At 32.6% G+C, this 24,497-nt stretch overlaps 1 protein-coding gene across 2 annotated transcripts in view; it reads right to left on the bottom strand.

Annotated features, from left to right (window-relative positions):
- Positions 1-5,714: 5,714 nt before the first annotated feature.
- The window catches only part of LOC148598238 (receptor-type tyrosine-protein phosphatase kappa-like), a 28,986-nt gene continuing 10,203 nt past the window's right edge, over positions 5,715-24,497 (bottom strand). Inside the window, exons 2-13 of one of the 2 annotated variants that reach the window (XM_088560498.1) lie at positions 18,801-18,898; positions 15,379-15,504; positions 14,372-14,517; positions 13,469-13,604; positions 13,007-13,156; positions 11,918-12,017; positions 11,398-11,471; positions 11,095-11,226; positions 9,659-9,790; positions 8,039-8,187; positions 7,457-7,592; positions 5,715-6,699 (exon numbers count right to left, since the gene is read on the bottom strand). In XM_088560498.1, the coding sequence (XP_088416624.1) occupies positions 6,625-6,699; positions 7,457-7,592; positions 8,039-8,187; positions 9,659-9,790; positions 11,095-11,226; positions 11,398-11,471; positions 11,918-12,017; positions 13,007-13,156; positions 13,469-13,604; positions 14,372-14,517; positions 15,379-15,504; positions 18,801-18,863 (1,419 nt within the window). In that variant the 5' untranslated portion in view covers positions 18,864-18,898 and the 3' untranslated portion in view covers positions 5,715-6,624. The remainder of the gene's footprint in view (positions 6,700-7,456; positions 7,593-8,038; positions 8,188-9,658; positions 9,791-11,094; positions 11,227-11,397; positions 11,472-11,917; positions 12,018-13,006; positions 13,157-13,468; positions 13,605-14,371; positions 14,518-15,378; positions 15,505-18,800; positions 18,899-24,497) is intronic. The other variant, XM_088560499.1, reaches the window with a different exon arrangement.

Below are 24,497 nucleotides of genomic sequence, written 5' to 3'. Positions count from 1 at the left end.
CAATTAAATTCTAAGGAAGATAGATTCTAATCCAAAGGTTGTTGTATTATATACCAGAAGTACTCAAAACCGAAACTATCAAAATAGGAAACAAAATCTACCACCAACAGGTTCTGCCATGTGCAATATAAGGAGTGTTTTGTGTATTTTGAAATATATAATGCTGCATATTATGATGTATGTAATATATATAAAATCTGAAATATTTTGGAAACTGTAAAATAAGCCAGCATGAACAATAAACAAGACGAACTTGGAAGACAGAGGGAAATGATGGTAGAAGGATTATTACTCATATTAAGGGCCACTTGGCATGAGCTTAGAGAGATATGTTAACAATATCTTTGTAAATTTGAAAAGACAAATTTTGTTAGAAAAAAATTTCAGAGATAAATCAACGATAATGGAGAGCATATTACTGATCAGAATGAAATTTTGAAACAACAACATAACGTTTATAATACTTTGTTTCAAAAGAAAAATATAAATGCTAAAGATAAAACATTTTTAATAATAATGTCAAACTGATAATCAACAGGATTTATGTGAGGGAAACATAACTTATGCTGAATGTGCTGAAGAGGTCACATTGATTTAAATCTACATTACAGTGTTTTGATTCTCTCTTAAATGATAAGTTGGGTTAAAAGATTTATGGAAAATCTAAATTGAAGCTTGTAAGATATTTTACTGTTTGGACTTAAAACATGTTCTACATCTCCAAAAAGATAAATTAAAAGTTGGATACTGTGTAAAAAATCCTTTTTTGATAGATGTACCTGACGGCTTGTCAAAAGTAAAATCATTACACGCTCTGAATTTGTTTTTAACATAGATCAGTTAAAACATTTTCTTAACTGGTAAAACTATGGCGTTCAATGTATTAAGGATATTTTCAACTATCTAGATAAGAATTTTCATTCATATCCTGATATCAAGCATTTAACAAATACAAACAACGTTTTATATTATTATAGTCCAACATTCCAGCATTGATTAAAGGACTGTTGAAATGATTGCTGACAATTTTGTATCATGTGATTTTTTTTCTTGAAAATATCAAGAATACAAAACAAACGTAAATATTTGTGCAGACAACTTGTTCAAAATATAGAAAATTTGTGCCCTCACATTTGTTTTAGGTTTTTTTTGTTTTTTGTTTTTTGTTTTTTGTTTTTTTTTGTTTTGTTTTTTGTTTTGTTTTACAAAAGCAACCCGATCATATGATTTATAATTTATATAAAAAAAGCAATGGATTATGGAGAAAAACGTTATAACGCAAGTGAAAAACAATTGGTTATCGTGAATTTCCAAAATGAACTACTGGTACCAAGATGGCTAGAAAATTTTATTTATGATCGTATTTTGGTTATTCACTTTTTACAATTAATTATCCTATTGATATATGGTAGTTATCAATAATTTGTGTCATTGACCACAATACCTAATATGTAAACATAACAAGTAAAGGTTGAGATCAGTAACTATCTTTAACTGAGATTTGAATCATCCAATATCTGCTGAGACATAATTTTATTATTAATAGGCCAGAATTTCCCCTACTATAACATTCATGTCGGGAAAAGATGGTAAATTCATTAGTTCAAACACTGTAGACTATATGTAATTGTTAGAGTATATTAAGTATGTTAAGTATATTAACTTTTAATGGATAAGAAAGGGGAAGAGTGAGCGCAACGAACGAACCCCATCTTAACAATTAAAACCTTATTTATTATATGTTAACTAACATAAAATGTATCTTTATTTCTTATAAGCCGGTATTTTGAAGGCTAATTGTGACTTCAAGACTTCAAAAAGGCGAGGGTCAGGTGTCCGTAATTGATGCGAACTTTGACCTCGAAGAGGACTTACTGAATAATTTGGATGACGAGAAAGAAAATATTACGTTCGTACAGTTGCTGGACATCCCAAAGCAAAATATTATTTTGGAACAATTTACTAGAACTAAAAAAACTGTTATGCCGAACCGGTAAATAGAGCCGACATAAAAGATTAACAAGTCCAGAGCATTCCTAAAATAAATACGATAGGCGAACAAATGGGCACTAGGCACATGGACAGACTGGTGAAGTATTTAACCATCGTGACCGGAAACCATGATTGAATCCAATGGAACTTTAATTCCTGTAAACATCTGTGATCGAAACGATTGGCAATTACATATATTTGCAACGTTTTATTGTTGTAGTGCGGAGAAAAGATGGAATCCCATTTTCCGCATTCCACATTGACACAGATTGTTGCTGGATTACAGCGTCATTTGCGAAACAACTGCACCCACCGATTTTTCTTTTCCGAATACAGGGAGACTTTGGACTGCAGGATGACATATTTAACCAGTATCGGAAAAGGAGTACAACAAAAAAAAAAAAAAAAAACCGATGATTAACCCACGGTTATTAGTTGCATCATATGACCGATACTTGTCTCTAATTCCGCACAGTGGGCCTTTGTTCCGGAAGTCTTTAGAGACAGTTGCTTCAAACAGCCCGAAATTCAGTGGTAATACAATACCCGTGAACTTACCAAATGAGTACAATATTCAAACTTTTTATTCCGAAGCTGGAATTGATACTACAGGACGGAACATTTCTAACCTTTCTGGACGCGTAACTTGCTGCACACGCCTTTACAACGAGAAGTTTTCTGATAATGCTGTTATTAGTAGGAGTAATCACCGTATAAATCCTGTGCATACATATCAAAGAGAACAATTTAAGATTTTAAATGACATAAGTAACACTTTGGGTGCACCGGCACCTAAAACAGAAACCATCAAAGCGAATATATTCCGGCTTGAACGGAAATACACAGAGACGACGACAGTCCAACAAACAACGGTTAAACATGCTTCCAGAAACTGTGAATAGAGTTGTTATATTGAAAGGCTAAAACAAGATTTAAAAATATGATTAAGTTTTGATTATTGTAATTTTCTTCGTTTTAAAGTGTGAAATAAAAAAAGAGGGAAATGTGTAACTATTCTATTTTCATTTTCATGTGTACTTCTATACTTTCTGCTGCGACTGGTTTCCAGAAAATCTATTTCGAATGTGAAGTACATTTGTCATAATAAAGTTTACAATGTATTCAAATGTTTACTTTTGGTCTGTCAGTCATTGTCATCACGTAGCTGCGTATTCGTGACGTAACCATTGAAAAACTTAATGATTAAGTGGTGTTCTTTTTTTAACCACTTCACTACTCTGATTGGCCTAAAAATAATGTTGTATTCTAAATAAATGATAGAAAATTTATATTTCATAATATGTTTGAGAGAAACAATATTGATGTTGGATGCAAACCTTTTTCGAATCTATAAATACCACCTTGCACGAGACTTGTCAAAGATAATATAGCAAAAATATTATGGATGAGGCAGTACTGGTAATCAGTGAGTAATATGACATGCCAAGTAACAATGAAATATCAAACGCTGAAAAAATTAGGGATCATTAATTAAATAGTTTTGACATTTTTTTTTCTTTTTTGTGGAGTAGCAAAAGAGCTTTCAGAACAAAATTGGCACTGAAACATTTAGATTCGAAACATTTGTAGATCTACCGGTTGAAGATGTTTTCCGTTTATTTTTATGTACGGTTTATTTTCAATAGTCCATAAATTAGGCATTTACAACCTGTTTTGACATTAGCTCTTGTATTGATATCTGGATATACATCTATTATTATAGGAACAGACATAGGGGCGTATTTTGTACAACGGCATTATCCGCAACCAACGGTGTCTATTGTCCAAGACTGGTTTCCCACCAAATCATACTCGCAATTTTCATATGTTTTGCAGTAGTTATAAATTGCATATACTGTTTTCAAGGTGCGCAATATTTCGTATATGCATTTACCTTCTGATTGTCCTGTCAGTTATTTTGATAGTTGTTTTGTGTATTATAATTATGTGTTCAATCAAGGCTTGAGCTGTCTATTTTAAACAATTACGAAGTAAGAGTAATCGAGGGAACCAAGGTTCCAGCGGTAATCAAAAGAATGTAATCCAAGGACAAAGACCAGACATAAAAATAAATGAGCAACTTGGACTCCACTAAAAGCTGGGAGCATGGACAAGGTGCACCGGTAGGGTAAGCGTCCCCTGATTTGCTAGAAACATCCGCCGAGTTGCTCATAAAAAGTCAATTCCGGGGTAGACAAACAAGGGAAGGAAAACTATGGCCCGTTGAATAAATCAGTTTTCATCGTGCTGATGGATACACCATAACGATCCACGAATTCATGATAACGACCATAAAACTTCTGTAGTGATGATCTTGTAGCAACATAACTCTGTTCCAGAAGCCTATTTGTTAGAGTTCTAGCGCGATACAAAAAGTCTGCGTAGTTTCTGCAAGCTCTGGCATGACGTATGAGTTGTGATATGAACACTCCATACGCAGGAGCCGAAGGGATGTTGCCACAGATGAAAGGAAAGTTGACAATTCTGAATGAAAAGTCATCACGTTTGACGTAAAGTTTGGTCAATAGTTTTCCTTCACTATCTGTTTCTAAGTGTAGGTCAAGATATGGCTGACTTCACAGTATCCTTTATCTCAAATTCTTTTGGGTAGATGCGAGGTATCAAATCCCCGAAATTAGGATTGTTTAAAGATAATACGTCATCTATATAGCGGAAACTGAGATTGCAGGATCTAGCCAAACGAAATCTGGTCTTTTCTCTGCATTAGATTATTTTGATTTCTACTACAATCTTGGTTCCTTGGTTAATCCTTATCATATATTTACATGACAACTATAAACTAGTATGCATTACAATCCAAGAAGGATTCAGAAAGAAGTTTCTAAAAACGCATATACTTATAAACTGTCTACTGAAAAAAAATATATCAGGTCTATACGATATAAAGTATTAACAGAATCAGTAATGTTCACAATCGGAAAATATATTTTTACCATAAAGATAGTGTTGCATCCCGTATTTTTTTTAAAAACTTTTATCTTCTACAATGTTCGTTATTAAAAATGTAATTGTTAAACTGGTATTACAAAATTTAAGACAAATCCATTATTAAATATTAAAACAGCTCTGGAAAAAAGGTCTATGTTTACTTTCTGTTTGTTTGTTTTATTGTTTTTATATTGTTTGTTATAACCTTATAACCAGAGTTTTTTTTTTTAATTATAATGTGGTAGGACAGTTGTACGTGCTGCAGGAACAGGGTACTTATGTTTCTTCAAGTGACTCTGTGACTAAAAATAGGTCTTACTCTACATTCAAATGTATGAAATTGTTTTAATTAAGAGCACTTTGATTTCAGTAATTTAAATTAAAACATAGTTTTGTGTACAGTACCGACCACAATGACAAATATATATATATATCGATCTTCGGATTTCAATACCTTCTACCCCGGTAATGAAAATGGAACTAGCACGAGACTAAAAGACCTTTTTGCAGTATGTTGGTCAAAACAATGAACAAAAAAAAACCAATTGCAAAGTAATAAAAAGTTTTCCTGAAACACATATACATTTTTCTAGAATTTACGCTATTAAAACAAAAATCTCTGAACTAGAAAAATTATTAACCAACCAAAACTCATTACCCTCGATATAAACTACTCCATTTCAATCAATTCATTAAAAACATGCTATATGAACGTCCTAATGAATTAAATTTTACATATTTATAATCAAACTGATATAAATATATGTCTAGTACTTTATTCCATTTTCTTTTTGCAATATATAATGCACTGGACGAAAATTATTATTGTACCTTTTTTATCTAGAATGGTTTTTGATGTTTTTTCATTGATATTTGTTCAAAGTTTTTCTTCTCAGTTGGAGAACGAGTTAGCGCTGTTATTTATTCGTGGCTATCCTAACGTGTACAAAACCGTACAATAATAATACTAATAAGTAGCAAGTGCATACAATAATATAGTTTTAACATATTTGTTTATCAAAACACTTTTGAAGCAAACACATATGTGTATTTTGTTTATCAAAGTATATACAATATAAATGTATATACATAGAACATTCGATTAAAATAGTGTGTGCCAAAATTGTAATTTTTAATTTGTTAACATAGTGTATAGTTATTTATAAAGTAAGTGTTTGATATTTTTTTATTGTGCTACAATTTTTGTTTTTGGGGAAAACCAATTTCATTTATTTTTTGCAGGAATCCTTCATTGTAAACGACATATTAATTGTTCAAGCATACATTCTTGCACATGAATTGTAAAGAGTAACAACATAAAATAACCAAAATACATATAACAAAAAACAATTAGCAACTCTAACTCCACTAAAATTTGGGAGCATTGACCAGTTGCACCGGTAGGCTAACTTCTCTAATTTTCAAGGAATATCCGCTGAGTTGATCATGCAATGCCAAGTCAATGGTAGCCGAAAGACTCCACTAAAAACTTATAAAAGCCTAATTGTAAAAAGTCTGGCGCAATACAAAAAGTCCGCAAAGATACGACAAGCTCTGGCACATTTTACGCTAAAATTAACATTTATATACATTTTTGTCTTGCATACAATGCACACAATTGCAGATATTGGTACAAAAACACTTTTTAACATGTTTTTTATTACATTCCAGTTAATTTCTTCCTCATGACAGATTCGCATAAGTGTCAAATAGTTTCAGGTACTCTGCGACTGCTTCATGAAGAAATTTGTACTGGTCCTACAATTAGAAACGACGTAAATATATCTACGTAAAATGGTGATTAAAGATATAATATAAAGTCACAAAACATTCGAAATAATGGCTGTAGCCTTATGGAATCTTATACATGTGTATTTGATTTTAAGTAATGTGATAAATTTTATTGCTTGTATTCATTTTTTAAAATATTCACTGATTTTTCCATAATCTGTACGTAAAAGATGAAATTTATTTTGTTTGTCATATTACTACACGTACTATTACGTGTTTTGAAATATGATTTAGGTCCAAATGCTCTTTTGTGTCTACGTCTGTGTATACTGTATTCAAGCATTGTGTTAAATCAAACTAGATGTTATTTGAATATGTTTAAGAGGACGCTTTCCCTTTCGTTGTGAATGGTCCATTACCCCAGTGTGTAATAATGTAGTCGGCGTTGGTCAGTTTCTTTTTATATCGGTGTTACATACTGTAGGTAATTTTTTTTTTTTTTTTTTTTTTTTTTTTTTTTTTTGTGTTGTTTTGTGTATATATTTTCTCTGTGTTTTCGTTATCCTAGGATTATGTTCATTTAATTTCCGTGAAATGAAAAATTAACAATAATCAACTTGATACATGTCATCCTTGGGTTCCCTTATTTTCCGTATTTAGGATCATCTGTAATGTAATAGTACTTTCAAACCAACTATGGTGAAATACAGGGTTCCATCATGTATGATCCTCATCTATGTAATGTTCACATGCATGCGTTGATATTTGAGTGATCTGTACTTACATAATTAGGTATAATTTGAGGTCTACTGTTTCTCATCAATTTAATGGTGTGCTGAATACCAACTTCTTGTTCTATCCTTAGCCTTTCTATGACAGTCGATAATACACAGTATAATCCACTCTTGTCACACCCGTTTCTGAAAGATGATAATATTCATAAACAGAAAGGTAGTTCACTTACCTGATTTTTAGAACAAGTTTCTTACAAACTAAATCTCTCTCTCCCATTTAGGCGTGAATCACCAGTGGTCATTAAATAACACTTTGGTGTATAACGTCATAATAGATAAATCAGCACAAAGGACAATTAATATAACCATCATTACTCATTATTTCAAAAGAAACTAGGTATGTGTCAATCAAGGACTAATATATGAAGGATTATTTGTTAAGAGACCCTTAGAGACGCGTTTCCTCATACCCCTGATTCAGGAGTCTGTTACGCAGATATTTGTGGCGTTCAAGGAAATCAGAGTAATTATTACTTACCTTAATGTTTGAATTAATTTCAATGTATATTTCCTTATGATTAACACATCTTATTTTGTGTATATATCAATACGATATTGATAAATTGACTCACAAACACTGCGCAAGGAGTGGGTCTCTCCCTCCATTAACGTGCCTGCTCTCAACAGCTATTAGTAGCTCAAAGAGCTCATTGATTCGATTTGTACAGACAACAGTATCCTCCCAAAATTTGGACTGGTAAAACAAGACTTGCTTTTCAGGCTGCAATACATATGAACAAAAGCTATCTGAAATCGTATTGCTGCAATAATTTTGAAGCACATTAAGACAAAACATGATGCATTTAGATTTTTTTGAGAATTAAATTGATAAATATTGTTGATTTCTCTCTGTCATGTTTATACCATTCTTTAAGCCGAGCGCTATGTAGTTATTGCGTTAAAATCTACCACCAAAAATAATGATCATAAGCGATGGTACACTCCATGAACAATTTAACGAGCCAACTACAAAGTATCGACTGGTCGCTGATGAAAGGATCGATTACGAATGATCGATGACAGGTCCGACCACTGTTTCATTATGTAAACTAATAGATGATTGCTTCATCTATATGTTTGAATTTCTATTGGAACAAATCAAGTTTCATGCTATTTTTACTTTGAATCAAAATCCTTAAGTTAACATATTCATGGTATACATGAAATCAAATTCAAAGGACCAGCAATTCGAAATGTAACAGAATTCCTTTTACTTTATAAGAGTTTTAAACCACACACAACGAACAAACCATTACAAAAACACATGTACCGATCAGCGGACACGTGATGTAAAACGATTACCGGTTTAAGCTAGCAATTGGATATGCATTATTCATCTCTTAATTGTCAATGATCAAAGACAGGCTACTCTACTATTACCGTTGCACGCATCTGTTTATGTAATATTTACCAAACGAAATATCATGTTACTGACTACGGTTTTTGAAAAAAAAATATTTCTTGTATCTTTTATACTTCCTTTGTGTGGTCCGTACCTTTTATGTAAAGTAAATGCATATTTATCTGAACAGAATATTGGTGTTTAGTACGGCAAAGTCTATTACACTCTTTGAAAACTCCAAACCCGGTATCTTATCTTTTCCATTTCTCAAATAAGGCATAAAATGAGAGGTGCTTGAATGAAAGGCTTAATTGTACAATTTTACCTTTTACGGGTACATGTACACACTATAACAAGTCCGAATGGATACCTTTGTAGGCTTTATCATAATGATCATTACCCCTAAGTTCTATAAACAGACGTGGCGCCCTTGTTTGTTTTTTTTTTAACATATCAATTTCAACTCAGTTTTTGTGAGAGATGCACAAACAAACATTCATGCAATCTTTGAACAATTGTGAATGAAATCTAGCTTTCTGTAATCAAATCTACATGGATGAGAAAATCCATTATTCATCTCCCACCTTAATATACCAAATATAACCAATTCAGGAACACTTTCTCTTGCAAAGTGCAAATTTCATGTACAGTTGTTATCTCGAAAGCGCAACAAACAAATGAAAGACTAAGAATGATTACGTGATCAGTAACTGTTTCTAAACAAGAAATTAAAAATGAATTCGGTGGGTTTTTGACATGCGTGAGCCACCTATTGCCTGATTTCTATTACGACTCTTCTTAGATAGTAATATATAACTAACTGACAAAATTGATGCCGGGTATATCATACCGTGTTTTTATAATGTACAGTTATGGTCATTCGAGTGAATGCGTTCTCTTCTTCTCTCTTGTCTGTTGTGATACGGAAGGGACCAAATAGTACAATAGATCCATCTTCTGGCAAGTATGTGTTTCCTGATGCCTACAATGACAAAATGTTACAAGCCTAAATTCAAAAAGGGGAGTGTGTTAATTTTAAATGTTTGCCTCTAACATGTATTAATGATATTTAACACTTAAACCTGAAACAAAATATATTAAAGTAAAACTGCAGTGTTTGAAAGAGTAATCAGGGGAACCAAGGTTATAGCGGTAATCAAAAGAATGTAATCCAGGGACAAAGACCAGATATGGGAAAAAGCCATACACAACAAAGAACATAAGTAACTCAAATCATACATACAAAGTAACAAAAGCACATGAGCAACTCGGACTCCACTAAAAACTTGGAGCGTGGACCAGGTGCACCGGTAGGGTAAGCGTCCTCTGCTTTTCTAGAAACACCCACCGAATTGCTCATAAAAAGTCAAGTCCGGGGTAGACAAACGAGGAAAGGAAAACTATGACCCGTTGAATAAATCAGTTTTCATGATACTGATAGATACACCATAACGATTCACGAGTTCATGATGACGACCATAAAACTTCTGTAGTGATGACTTCAATCTTGTAGCAACATAACCCTGTTCCAAAAGCCTATTTGTTAGAGTTCTAGCGCGATACAAAAAGTATGGCATAACGTATGAGTTTGAAATTGGAATTAAAAATATAAATGCTGCCAATATTTTTTTATTTTTCTTTATTTTTAGCGACTAGAAACCACAGTTTTTCATTAAAACAAAATAACTTTTGATCCGGTTCCGTTCAATAGATATCTGAAGTATTTCACAGAAATTACAGATTGTTTAAACATGAAATGGCAAAACTCATATGTATGGCAGCATCCGCTGTCACTGTGCTGTTTGGTTGATATTATGTGAGTACAAGTATTTGTACGAATCAGACCAAATGGGAAAAATATGAAATATACATGTAAAACCAATCTGAGAATATAATTTCACTCAAGAATGATTTGATTTTTTTACTTGAAAATACTACTATTTGATCTCTGTTTTTATGGATTTATTTATTAACGTTTTTAATAGAATGTTAGAAAAATGAGATTTTTGTAACAGATATCTCCCCTTCAATGTTCATTTTCAGTGCATTTCAAAGAATTATAACTCAATGTACCAACAGGATATGGACAGTTTTGCCCTTTTTCCTTGATTCTGGTTGTGCAATTGGTGCAAATAGTTACATAACACTTTCAAAATGGCGGGTTATGCATACCATGTTTCACCTTCTGACTAATTCCTACAGAGTATGATACTTATTGGGTACTGATATTTATTGTTATCAGAAAATAATACATTATTGCATATTACCAAAACAATAAACATTTACCTTGTCTTCTGTGCCCTGATTTAATTTAACAATAGTCGCTATATCGTAATCATACACAAGTCTCCAAAAATCTACTACAGTTGTGGTGAGAGGCATCTGAGTCACAATGAAACTCCTTCTGTCCTTGTAACCCTGATGCATGAAAAAAACAAGGAATACACTGTAATATTTGTATATCTCTAATAGCAATTAAGCAATTAATATCTTATTTGACAATGTTTAGATTATCGAATGGCACGCAATTTAACTGTGTAAACGATTTTGACAGTATATGGTTTCATTTTTTTTGGGGAAAAATCTCACCGGTAAAAATACTGCATTGATGTATTCGTTGTGACCTTCCACTGCCGTTGATAGCTTTGGGATTTCTGACTCAACTGTACGAATAATAAACAATATTCCACATTAAGTTATGCACATTCCATAGTCAAGTGAAATTAAATTTTTAAGTCTTTAGTAGACATTAAGATGATTTAAATTGAAAACAAAAGTGGACAATACGTTGAAATTATTAATTACCATCTCTGACAGAAGAATTATGTAAATTTACAAAACTTCTTTTCATTTTACTTATATTTAAAACTCTTTTATTCGTTTTTTTTAAAGTAATTTATACGTAGTTAATTAAATGTGTTTTAAAATGTTTTGATTTTGACAAGGATAACATCTAAGAAAAAACTTCTGACACACAAATTGACTAAAGTAGTGAGTCGTCTACAAAGCAGGAAGGCATACGCTTTCAGAATTTCACAGCATAATCATGACCTTAAGAAGTCAATAGTGTGTAATAAGAAGGTTGTATATCATTAAAAACAGTGTTTACCTGGAATCATATTAAGGTATCTGTTTTTTGCCCTGTTTTCAGCAGATTTGCCAAGAATAAAATCCTCTTCATCATATCTGCTAGACACACTATTCATCCTCTGTGAAGTATAGTAGAGTAACAACATATGTTGTGGTATAGTATTTCGACAACAACGAATTCTTATAAAGGATTAGGAGTATCATTAATGACAATTTGCCTTTTTAGCATTAAAAAACAGTAAGGAGATAGGCCTAGAGTAAGGGACATAACTCAGTGTTATGTTTGTATCACATTCAACTTCACTAAATTCTTTCAAGCTGTCATTTGAAACAGAATGAATTAGTCCAAGTAACTTAAATGCTTACACGAAATTAATGTAAAATGGTAAATGCAAACGTTCCAGTGATTTGTAAGCGTTGTGTCTCTTACCCTAGGTCTACATCCTTAACGTCCCAGTTGAATAAAATATCTGTATTTGTTACCGTTGTTGTACAATGAAATAACATTTTGTTATAAAAACAATTAATAATCCGTTACTGTGCTATGCTCTATTGTCATTTAAATCATATTCGTGATTTGCAACCAAACATTCATGAAACATTAGCTACGGTATTATTAAAGAGTAATCAAGGGAACTAAGGTTATAGCGGTAAAAGTGATAAATAATATACCGGCGTAACAAGAAAGAGCTAACTATTCTAGACTTTAATCTATTTTAATTGCTTTGATAATTTTTATATTTCAGATTTCCTTTTGCAGGTACAAATTTTATTAAATTCGGACCATAACTATCTGTGGTGGAATTTATTTCTTCTTAAGATTTGTACAATGTATGGTATAGCATATGTGAAAGTTTTACTACCTTCTGTGAAGTTACAGATAAAAGGAGTACCTAAAGCGCCATATTTGAAAATGCTGATAGAAAAGAACACGAAATCGAGGTTATGAATACCTTTGTAGACAGTGCTTCCAAAATGTATAAACGTATGTGTTTAATCGCATCAAGCAAGATTGCTATTGTGATCAAAGGAGTAAAAAAAAGTGTGTTAAATTCTTATATTAACATGTTTAATAAGTGTAGTTAATGTTTTGTAGAAATACTTGTACCTCATATTCTATTAGCAATTTATCTTTTCCTTCAGCGGGGTCAAATATCAGCAACCTTTTGTAGTGATCAGGGAATTCTCCAACGGAAATCACTGTTTTGAGACACAGTATTGCTTCAAGAACAGCGTCGTGGAGAAATACGTATTGGTGCTTTAAATAATGGCAGAATTATGTAGTGAGATAGGCAAAGGCAAGATAATGTAATTAAAAAACCCAGCTGCTTATCCGTATGTAAAGTGAAAGTTAAAATAAATGTAATTTCTAAACTTATTTAAAATAATATATTTATATCACAATGATATGAATAATGTTGTTTCGCAGTTTGTACAGAAGCAACATAAAATCCTAAGCAAAATAAAAAAAAACAAAAACAAAAAAAAAAACAATATTGGCTAAAATTTTTATCAGAAAAATATCAACAATATTCCTTTTAAAAAAGGTTTAATAAGTTTAACGGTTTACCTTTGTTTGAACCATGTTAACTCTCTGATTTCTTAATATTTCAACATTACGGTAGACTTGAACGTAATCCCTTTCCTGGGCTTCATTCACAATGTAATCAAGGGCGATGTAAGTCCCTGTGCGTCCAACACCTGCACTATAAATAAAACAGAACAAATAAAAAAAAAATAAATCATCGAATTTGTAAACATCTCATAACAGCTAATGTAATTTTAAATACTACATGTTAATTTCCATGCATGTAAATAGTTGACGAATATATAGCCCCTTTCCGTACAAAACTTTTCCAAGGAAAAAATATGTATTCATGTCAATCAAGCCTAGAACAATATTTGAAATAACTAGAAATACTATTATTAAGCACATGATGACAATAGCATCCGCTCAAAATTAGTTGTATTAACAACACGAATGATCAATTATCCCCATTTTGAATCCAAGTTAGTAACTAAAATCATTCATGGACATCTTCATATGATACCCAAACTTCATGTAAAATTTTATCGAAATCCTTCCAGTGGTTAAGCAGTATTTTCACTGACGAGAAATGTTGCGGACGGGATAATTCTTATAACTTATTTTGCATTGTTTAGTTAAATAACATAGCACATACATACAACAAAGCATGTTACACTAAAAATGTTTTGGATTTTTTAACAGTTGTAAGACGACAAAGGTTGTGTGTGATAATTTTAAGAAAACACGTGTGGGCTTTTTTTATTTTCAGTATATGGTAAACAAAAGAACAATGAACTGATATGAAGAGACTTTATATGGGAATTAGGCACAACCGAACTTCTTCCAGTGACTTCAGTCAAATTCGTATTATGGTTTTCCCCGTATCTGTGAAAAGTGACGTGAAAATTGTTATAATTTCTCAAGAAAAAAAATAATCACAGATACCTGCAATGCACCGTTATAGGTCCCTTCGAAGCTGTTCCACAGTTAACTTTGTTCCTAAAGTTAACAATCGTCGACGAACATTTTGGTACGTCTTTGTCGGGCCATGCAGTAAAGTGAAACTGAGTGGTCTGTTTACGCTCTTTTCCCTATAATATTGATAGTTGAATACAAACAATTATGAAAGTTTTCGAAGTACTGAGGCCACAAAGCAGGAAAATCATTCAGTTTTAATAATGAGTGTAAACTAATAACATTTTTTAACTGTTTTAATATTTAATCACCCGTGTTAAAAAGATTTAATTGAGAAATTAATTTACCAATCCACTAAGAAAACACTTGTTCACATAAATAAGAGGCTGAGCATAGATGTGCATTCCTTCAATGTGATCATTATATATATCAATATAAATCCAAAATACTGTTTTAAATCAGAAGTTCAAATATGATAAACGATATAAATTTAGTAGGTAACATAAAATTAAAGAGGAGCGTTACTTATTTATATAATAACGTGAAATAGTCCTTGAAAATTGTATTTCTCGTCATTACATTTTACAAATAGTATCTTAATACTCATTCCGAGATTCCGAAATGTGTGGATACAAAACGAAATACCCCTGCAATCATCTAATGTTAATGTAATTTTATTGTAAAGTCCAAAATTATGTGTATCTAAATTTGAAGAAAAAAAAACAACCAGTGCACTATAGCGCTTTCTAAAAAAAAATATGTTTTTAACTTTTTTTTATAAATACAAGGAGCTTGGTAAATACAACAAGGGCACCCAATTCTACCCATTTGAGCTAAATGCAAAACATCCTTATGGGAATCAAAAATAAAAAAAAAACAAAAACAAAACAAAAAAAAAACATAAATCATAAATACTTTCTATATTTATCTAAGGTATCGTCCAGGCTGTTTCTTTTACACCATTTAAGCTGTTTATGAGCAACAGTGTGGCGGATGGACGGACGGACAATGCGTGTTGTCTATATTCTGATACAAACCTTGCTGAGTCTGAACAATCGTACAGCAAACTCAGAATGTACGGCTTCTTTTAACAAACATATATATATTTTTCCAAAAGTAACCATCTGGTGCATCTCGCTAGGCCAGTATTGTACGCATTTTTGCTAATTGAAAATAAGTCTGGTTATAGTTAATAACGTTTACATGTATAACACAAAAGATTGAAAATGAGATTTTGAAAAAAAATTCGTATGTTATGTAACAACCCTCATATTTTGGTTACATTATAACATAGTCATTGATATTGTATTGTTACAGAAGGCTTTCAAAAATCCAAGCCGGGGAAGGAGTCATGGTCATCGCCACTATATGTTACCTAAGTTACATGCTGTCTCCATTGATGGTCTCCTTCATACACAAACATACCAAAATTTATTCTATGCCTCTCACTCTACTACACTCCCTTTATAAAACAAGTCTTGACACTCCTGTTTCTGACTCCACCTCACCTTTATACAGACTTGTTGCCATAATTTTTGGTATTGGTTTCCACAGACTCTTTAAACCAGTCTGTGTGAAAAGTCAAGATGAAGAAAAACGATCATTTCTTCCACTATCGTTTGTCAACAAAGGTATAGATGCAATTACTTTTGCTAACATCCTCCATCACAAAAAAGTTACCAATAAATTTCCCCATATTTCAAAGACAAATCCATACCAATTATTTCATATTCCTATACTCCACCCATCCACAATTTTCAATTATAAAAGGCTATTGCAAAACCTCGATATTGAGGACTTCAAGGCTAAACCACCTGACTGTTCTTGCAAAAGCTCTCCATTCAAATATGGTCCTTCTGGTCACGTCGTTATGGGAGATTTAACCATCATCGAAAACGAATCTCTGCGTAATATCCTTTCTAAAGGTCCAAAGTACCGTGAACCACGCTACATGAATTGGAATTATAACTTTAAACTTTTTTTATGGATGCCGTCGAGGACTATGCACTTAAAGAGATAAAACGAGAAAAAGAAGACATTATTCTCTGTCAGAGTGGTTCAAGTCCGTGAGGTCTTTAATTTTGAAACGAATGAAAGTTTTAAGTAGGTCAATGCCAAGGCTACATCAGTTTTCATTGACCCCGATGTCGCAAAAACATTGTCTACTATACATGAAAAGTATCTTGTTGTACCAGCAGATAAAGCCCAAAACAACATTATTTTTGTCTGCAAGGCGTTTTCCATCCAATGTTTATTATCAGAGGTAGACGTAGAAAATAATAGCTGTGATAAGTCCTATACTGCTACCACACTCCAAAGAGGAGATTGCGGAAAACCATAAATCTGTGCTTTCCTCTGTTGGTCTCTCTACCATTGACGATGATTTTGATTTACTGTCTATGTACTGGATTCCTAAACTCCGCAAGAATTCATACAAACAACGTTTCATAGTTGCATCTGCAAAATGTTCCACCAAACCTCTTTCAAACTTTTAACGTCTATACTCAAAATTGTCAAAGAGGGTCTGCAGTCCTACCACAACACTTGTCACATCCATAAAGGTATTAATTCAATGTGGATCCTGAAAAATTCGATAAATCTTTTGGAGACTATCAATTCAAAACTATCATCTGAATGTATTAGCATTAAAAGTTACGATGTTTCAACACTGCATACTTCTAATCCCCATACTCAAATCCCGACTTAAAACCATTATACATCGTAGTTTTTCAAAAAAAGATGGTACACCTAGATACAAATATATAGTTCTTGGTAGAGTTTCCTCATACTTTGTAAGAAATAATTCCAAATCATCTCTCAAATGTACAGAGGAAGATGTTGACAAAATGCTGGAATATTTAATCGACAACATATTTGTCCAATGTGGTGGACGTGTTTTTCAACAAACGGTCGGCATTCCAATGGGAACAAAGTGTGCTCCTTACTTGCGGACCTATTCCTTAACTCTTACGAGACTTTATAGCTGATATGATCCGAAAGAATTAACATCATTTGGCTAGATCCTTCAATCTCAGTTTCCGCTATATAGATGACGTATTATCTTTAAACAATCCTAATTTCGTAGATTTGATACAACTCATCTACTTCAAAGAACTTGAGATAAAGGATACTACAGACACTGTGAAGTCAGCCTCATATCTTCACCTACACTTAGAAATCGATGGTAAAGGAAAACTATTGACCAAACTTTACGACAAACGTGATGACTTTTCATTCAGAATTGTCAACTTCCCTTTCATCTGTGACAAAATCCCGTCAGCACCTGCGTATGGAGTGTTCATATCACAACTCATACGTTATGCCAGAGCTTGCCGAAACTACGCATACTTTTTGTATCGCGCTAGAAGTCTATCAAATAGGCTTCTGGAACAGGGTTATGTTGTTAGTCATCACTGCAGAAGTTCCATGGTCGCCATCATGAACTCGTGGATCGTTATGGTGTATCTATCTGCACCATGAAAACTGATTTATTCAACGGGTCATAGTTTTCCTTTCCTCGTTTGTCGACCCCGGACTTGACTTTTAATGAGCAACACGGCGGGTGTTTCTAGAAAAGTACAGGACGCTTATCCTACTGGTGCACCTGGTTCATGTTCCCAGCTTTTAGTGGAGTCCGAGTTGCTCATTTGCTTTTGTTACTTTGTATGCATGATTTTAGTTACATTATGGTCTTTGTTGTGTATGTCTGTTTTGTAGGTCTGTGTCCCTGGATTGCATTCTTTGGATTACAGCTATAACCTTGTTTCCCTTGATTACTATTTCACATTTTAATCCGATTGGTATATTCAGCATACACCTTTACAGTCGATATGAGGGGGGACTTCTTTGCATTGCGGATAATAGCAAGTTTCATTATGAGTGAAAGTTGAATATCACAATATTTCAACTCAAAATACTTAACTTCAATATACCAACAAACGTGCCTCAACAAAGTTTGCATTGATTCTGAAATTTTGAAGGAATGCTGATATCTTCAATATTCAACTTTCACGAGTTATACAACCTTTTTTTATCTATAATTTTTTAGAATACCTTGGAGGCTCGAAATTCGGCATATGTCTTGGCGAAAATAATTTCAATATATGATGGCAACAATGGAGTCGAGAAAACAACATTAGAAACGTCACAACGTCGCTTTTGGACAAAACAATATTTAAATGCAATAAAACGCAACCTTACAACACACCAATCGCAACGACGAAAGTTCATATCTTCATTAAATAATTTTGCATCTCTTCAAACCCTATTTTCTTGTTGAAAATACATACATTTGTACAATGGTGCATGATAACAGGAAGAATGCTCCATGTAGTAGATATGATCTACTTTAATGACCTGAGACTAGCTGTTTAAAGTTTTTTTTGTATATTTTGTCAGCATAGAGAAACCTGTCTTAGACGAAAAAAAAAACTTTGAAGCACCTATACGATGAATGTACCTTGCCATTTTCATAAACATTAGTTAGCATAACGATTCTTTCTGAGTCATATTGCCACACCATTCTCCAAAAGTCATCAACGGTTTTATCCTGAGGTCCTTAAAAAAAAAAAAAACAATAAATATAGTTGTTTCATTGAATTTTGATACATGCAACTCAATGTAATAGTCTTGTAATGTTAAAGACATTGTGTGACTGAAATGCATTTTCATTTATTTTAATTATACTTAAAGTATGTTCCGACTAGGGTTGGATAAAGAATAAGCAATGTAGGTCTAGGGGTGTGAAATTTTGGATGTGATATGAAGTAAACGCTATAGGTTTAAACAAGCACTTAAAACGTGTTTTTGAATGTGTATATATATATATATATATATATATTGTGAATGGATGTAATTTTAATTTCTGATATATATATATAAAGGTCAGAAAAATTCCAAACGATGTAAGAACTGTCAAATTTGAGATGCACATTTTTGGTCGTTCCCTCCGCGGGATTCGAACTCGTACCGCTCTGATCTATGGCATAACCGCCTGCACAAAGTCCAGCGCCTAGACCATTCTGCCAGCTAGGCTATATAAAAATATAGCTTTCGCTGGCAGGGTCATTCCTCCTCGTAGGATTAATCTAGGAATGTAACTTAGTACACGATGTATGGTATAACGGGAAATTCATCTAGGTGTTATTACGAGTTCGAATCCCGCGGAAGGAACGACCAAACATTTGCATCGCACATTTCACAGTTCTAACATCGTTGGGAACTTTTCAGACCTTTCTATTCCTTTAATTTATGTTCCCTGTATCAATTTGATCCGCTGGAGCAGTGTAGCGAATAGAGTCGTCACATTCTGAGACGTTGTATATATATAGTTTTAAGATTATTTTGCATGATTATTTCTCATGAGCAATGCAAATATCGCGTGATTTCGGTAACTCTCGGACTCGGCGAGAATGGGAGAATAGGGCTATGGGGAATGGGTCAAGAGGCAATAGCGAATGGGGCTATGGGGGATGGGGCAATATGGTATGGGGCAAGTGGGAAGTTTATCCCATACAGAGACCATAGTATATCAAAAGGAGAGGTGTACCATTTCATTTATAGCTAGTGTATTATTTTATTTACGACTAGTGTATCATTATAGATAAACCATCAACAAAATGCAAGATTCACAGAGGATACTTTTGGCAAGACATAGAAAAGAAAGATCAAGATTGGCTATTTGTCAACGGGGACAATATAACTGAAACATATTGGGGATCAGACCAACCCCACACCGATGATATAATTTCAGATTTACATAAACAAGATTCCTATCGATGGTGGGCACATAAAGATCTTGAGTGGGCTCACTTCTTCATATGCGAAATTGATCAATAGATATAAATAAATATATGATATTTGTATGTACAATGTGTTCGTTCGTTGTTTATACTTATCCTGTTTTACATCGAGAAATATATGTATGAGATGTATCAGTTTGTGATGCTATGATAAACAGGTAGTTCATGCACTCGTAGGCGCAACCGAAGTGTTTGTTTTTTTTTCTTTTTTTTTCATTGTAAACGACCCTATATTATCAATTAATTTATTTTCAATGCACTGAGGTTGCTCAAATATTCAGGTATACATTCTAGAAAATTATATAAAAAATAACAATTACAAAGCTTAAATATTATAAATATATTCTGAATAAACAAAGACTATTTCTAAATGTAAAAAAAATGGTAAAGTATGGGTCGCCATCACTTTACTATGTTCAGGGCTTACTGAAGCTAAACGTTTTAGATTGAGCAGTTATCACAAGAAATGGTAAAAAATATACATTCTTCTTTTTTGTTAAGTACCAATATTTCTAAGAATACAGCAAAATCTGAAAAATGTGATACACTCCAAAAAGGGTACATGTTTTTTATTTCTTTAATTAAGTTTGTTTTATAGGTGTACATTATGAAATGTGTAATTACACATTCAAATCTACCTGCTCTTAAGAGATATTGATCATTTAATTGATTAGTTTGTATTTGAGTGTTATTCACAGACTTATCTCCCTTAATTTCGAAATTAATAATATAAGTGCATTCTACAGATTTTTTATCTCCTAAGAACACGGGTTACATGAAAAAACTGAACTGAGTTCTGTATACTATGACACTTCAAACAAAATATTTAACATAACAAATATGTTGGCTTTTTACCAATAAATCTTTGCTGGCAAAAACAAAAAAAGAGATATATTAGTGCACAGTAAATTTACAAACTGTTTGACATTATTTTATGCGTAGGTTTCGTTATATTTCAGTCGATTGTTATGTTATTTATGGAAGTTAGATAGGTTTTTCCTAGATTTGGTTTCTTCGGCGGTTTCAGCCCGACAATGCGAAGTTTGAAGTCACAATTTGTTAAAATACTCTATCAACAATCCTCTTGAGATACTTGAGAGTCAAATCTGATTTCGTTACTCAAGGTGTTTACAATATACTTCGTTAATTTCTGTGCTGATGTGTGACTCGAAAAATATCTACAGACAGATTACATTTTCAATGATTTATGCTTTTTTGTTATGCCTAGAGATAAATGTTGATAAAATATTGATTATGGTATTCCTCAATACAGGTAAACGTTTTGATATTGGTGAAGACCCAACTGAATGTATTAAATATTATAAACATTTTAAGATAATTCTTAACAACTCCTATAAATAAACAAAAGCCAAGGCCAAATTATATGACAAAGCTCAAAAACACACGTTTTGAGCATTACATGGTGCATAGAAAATAAGACCAACTAACCGTCAATAAAAACAGAACTACGCATATTTGACCATAGCAAAAAATGTATTGTTTTTTTTTTTTTTTTTTTTTTTTTTTTTTTTTTTTTTTTTTTTTTTTTCGTTTTATGTGAAGTTGCTCAAATAAGTATGAATAATGAAATAGTGAACAATAGCAACGTTTAAAAGATAAAAAAGAACTAAATACAAATAAAATATTAATAAAACGTAAGAATTGTTTGAAAAAAATATGCGCCCAAACAATCGATCTTTCAGCCTTCGTCTGAGGAAAAAAGTCGTGGGGAGAAAACTGTCGATCTCTACCACAGAGACAAAATTGATCTTGATAACTGCTAAATATGTGTCAGTTTCAAACAAAATAGAAAACCGGGTTATGATGACTGAATATTGTGGGCTCTAACATTCATTCTAAATGGGTAGGAAGTAAAAATTAAAGACAGCTGATGATGTGCTGTTCTAGGAACTTTTTCTCGTTTTTCCCTGCACATGATTCAAAAGAACAATTATTTTCATGTCGTCAACTATGTGATTTGCCTCTCAAAAACATTCCCCGATTGGGCAAGCCTTCCTATTGGTGACTCTTTGGTTGTGTTCTACAAAACTAGCACCCAAACTCCGATAGATCTTGCCCATGTAAACGATTTTACAGCGTTTGCAAACCAAAGCGTAGACGATGTTTTCTGAAGTACAGGTGAAACCATCTTTTAATTTAAAGACGTTTGCTGGACCCACGATCTCGTCAGTCTCCGAAGTAAAATGGGGTATGTCGAACAGCGTGGTCGCTTACAGTGCCATGTGACTTTGTTACTGGCAGGGGGCGTCTCGTGGGTGGTACTCTTTGTAAGAACTCATAACAACGCGCGCTTTATAATCATAATGCAGGGGGCTCAATTGTGGTTTAAAGTCCCTTAACATAACTTTTTGACTGATCAAAGACCGAAGTTTGATTGATTGCTGACGAATCGATACCCGATGACCGTTGAATTGTCTGATCGGAGTATTGTTATGCAATCTAATGGATGATCGGTTCATGTAAATTTCATAATTTTAAATGGTACAACCTAAATGTAGTGCAAATTTCCTACGAAATCAAAATTATTAATCATCATGTCTTATTTCACAAAAAAAGCAGTTGATATTGATGATTAAAAAATAAATATATGTTTGAATTTATATCAATTATTATACGTGTGTTGACAACCAAAACAGACCGATCCGTAAAACATATTAACTGATCATCGGTCACGTGATGTGAAATAGAAGTAGTCACTGGTATTACGGATCGTTGTAATCGAAAACTGATCGGTGATCGGTGGAAGACCGAAATTATAGTTGTACGGAACAGTTCAGGTACTATAACCCCAGCACATACTTTGTGTGTCTTTCCCAAGCCAGGAACTTGTAGTTCTGTGGTTGTCGTTGCTTTTTTTGTACATTCTTATTAGTTCTATGTTGTTTGTTTTCGAGTCTATTTATCCCTTTTGTTAATCGTTTTACTCCATTTTTTTTTTACTTTTACAGCTTGCTATATGGAGTGGGTTTGCCCATCATTGTGTGAACACTTGTAGGAGTTTTACTGTTGGTTGTTTGTTTGTTTGTTTGTTTGTTTTTTTTGTTTTTTGTTTTTTGTTTTTTTTTGGTGGATAACTCTCTCTCTCGCTTTCTGTCTCGCAATCTTACAATATCTCCTGTTGTTATATTAGACAGATAATTGTCTCCTGAGTTGATAGATGCACTCAAACAAAAGCACATCAAGGGCATAGAACTCTGTCAAAAAAAATGATTTTTCTAAGATCTATTAAAAACATTCTGAGCAAATCCAATGATTCAGAGATAATATAATGATCTTTTCAAATAGAGAAAGCATTCTGGTGTGATATTTTATTGTCAGATTGCTTGGGTTTAACATGTATGTTTCTTATTTCCCCAGTTTTGACTAATTCTTTCAAATACTTACATATAATACATTTTATTTTTAAATCAGCTATCGAAAAGGTCATGTATCTGGATATTAAGGCATAAAACCTTAACAACAATTTCGAATAAGTACCATTCACTCTTGAAATGATTAATTATGAGAGAGCAAACATGACAAAAGCTTTCACTTTCACTTAACAGTTGATTAATTTTATGTTGACTCGCTTTCAGTTTCATTTTCTATTTTGAGAGCCAATATGAAATTAATTAACTGACAGTGAAAGCAATTCAATATTGTTTCTAAACAAGCAATACCAGAAACAACTGAATGTCAGGTTTAGACTCGCATTAACTTTTTGATACATGATATAATAAGTGAAAAACACATATTTTTTTCTCGTATGTAATAAAACAATTATAGTTTTTTTTTCGGTTTTTGGCCTCAGTCAATATCGGTTTCTTAACGTCCATTCACCCTTATATCGACTTCTACACAAGAATATAGTTATATATTATACATCTACATCTCATCTTGACCCCTGAAATGCATTTTATTTGGACTTTGATACCTGGCAATATTGAAATTGAAATTTTAACTGTATCATTAGATTATTTGGAATCAAAATTCTTTATCTTTATTTTATCTTTAATTACCAGCTATTTCCAAGTATTGTTAAACAAGAAATGTTTTTTTGTGTGTGTGTGTGTTTTTTTTCTCTATAATGTCTATAAAATTATCTATCCAGTTGTTATTCAAAGATTTGGTAAAATATTCTAATTCTAATTAGTCATCATTTTGAATTACATTATCAAAATGAGATAGTCAAATGTTTGTCTTGTATCACTAAAATTTTTAGCTATTACATGTATGTTCCTAATCAAAATCAAAGTGTCATGGATCATCCTTTATCACATGTTGTGCATGGACATGATCAGCAATTTATATTTCTCGAAAACATTATTTCACACTTGTTCATCCATCCCTTTGAA

This window comes from Perna viridis, chromosome 14 (genome assembly GCF_037379345.1).
Source record: "Perna viridis isolate PV_CMFRI_1.1 ecotype Kerala chromosome 14, ASM3737934v1, whole genome shotgun sequence".
NCBI lineage: Eukaryota > Metazoa > Mollusca > Bivalvia > Mytilida > Mytilidae > Perna > Perna viridis.
This window is presented reverse-complemented; position numbering and strand designations above follow the sequence as displayed.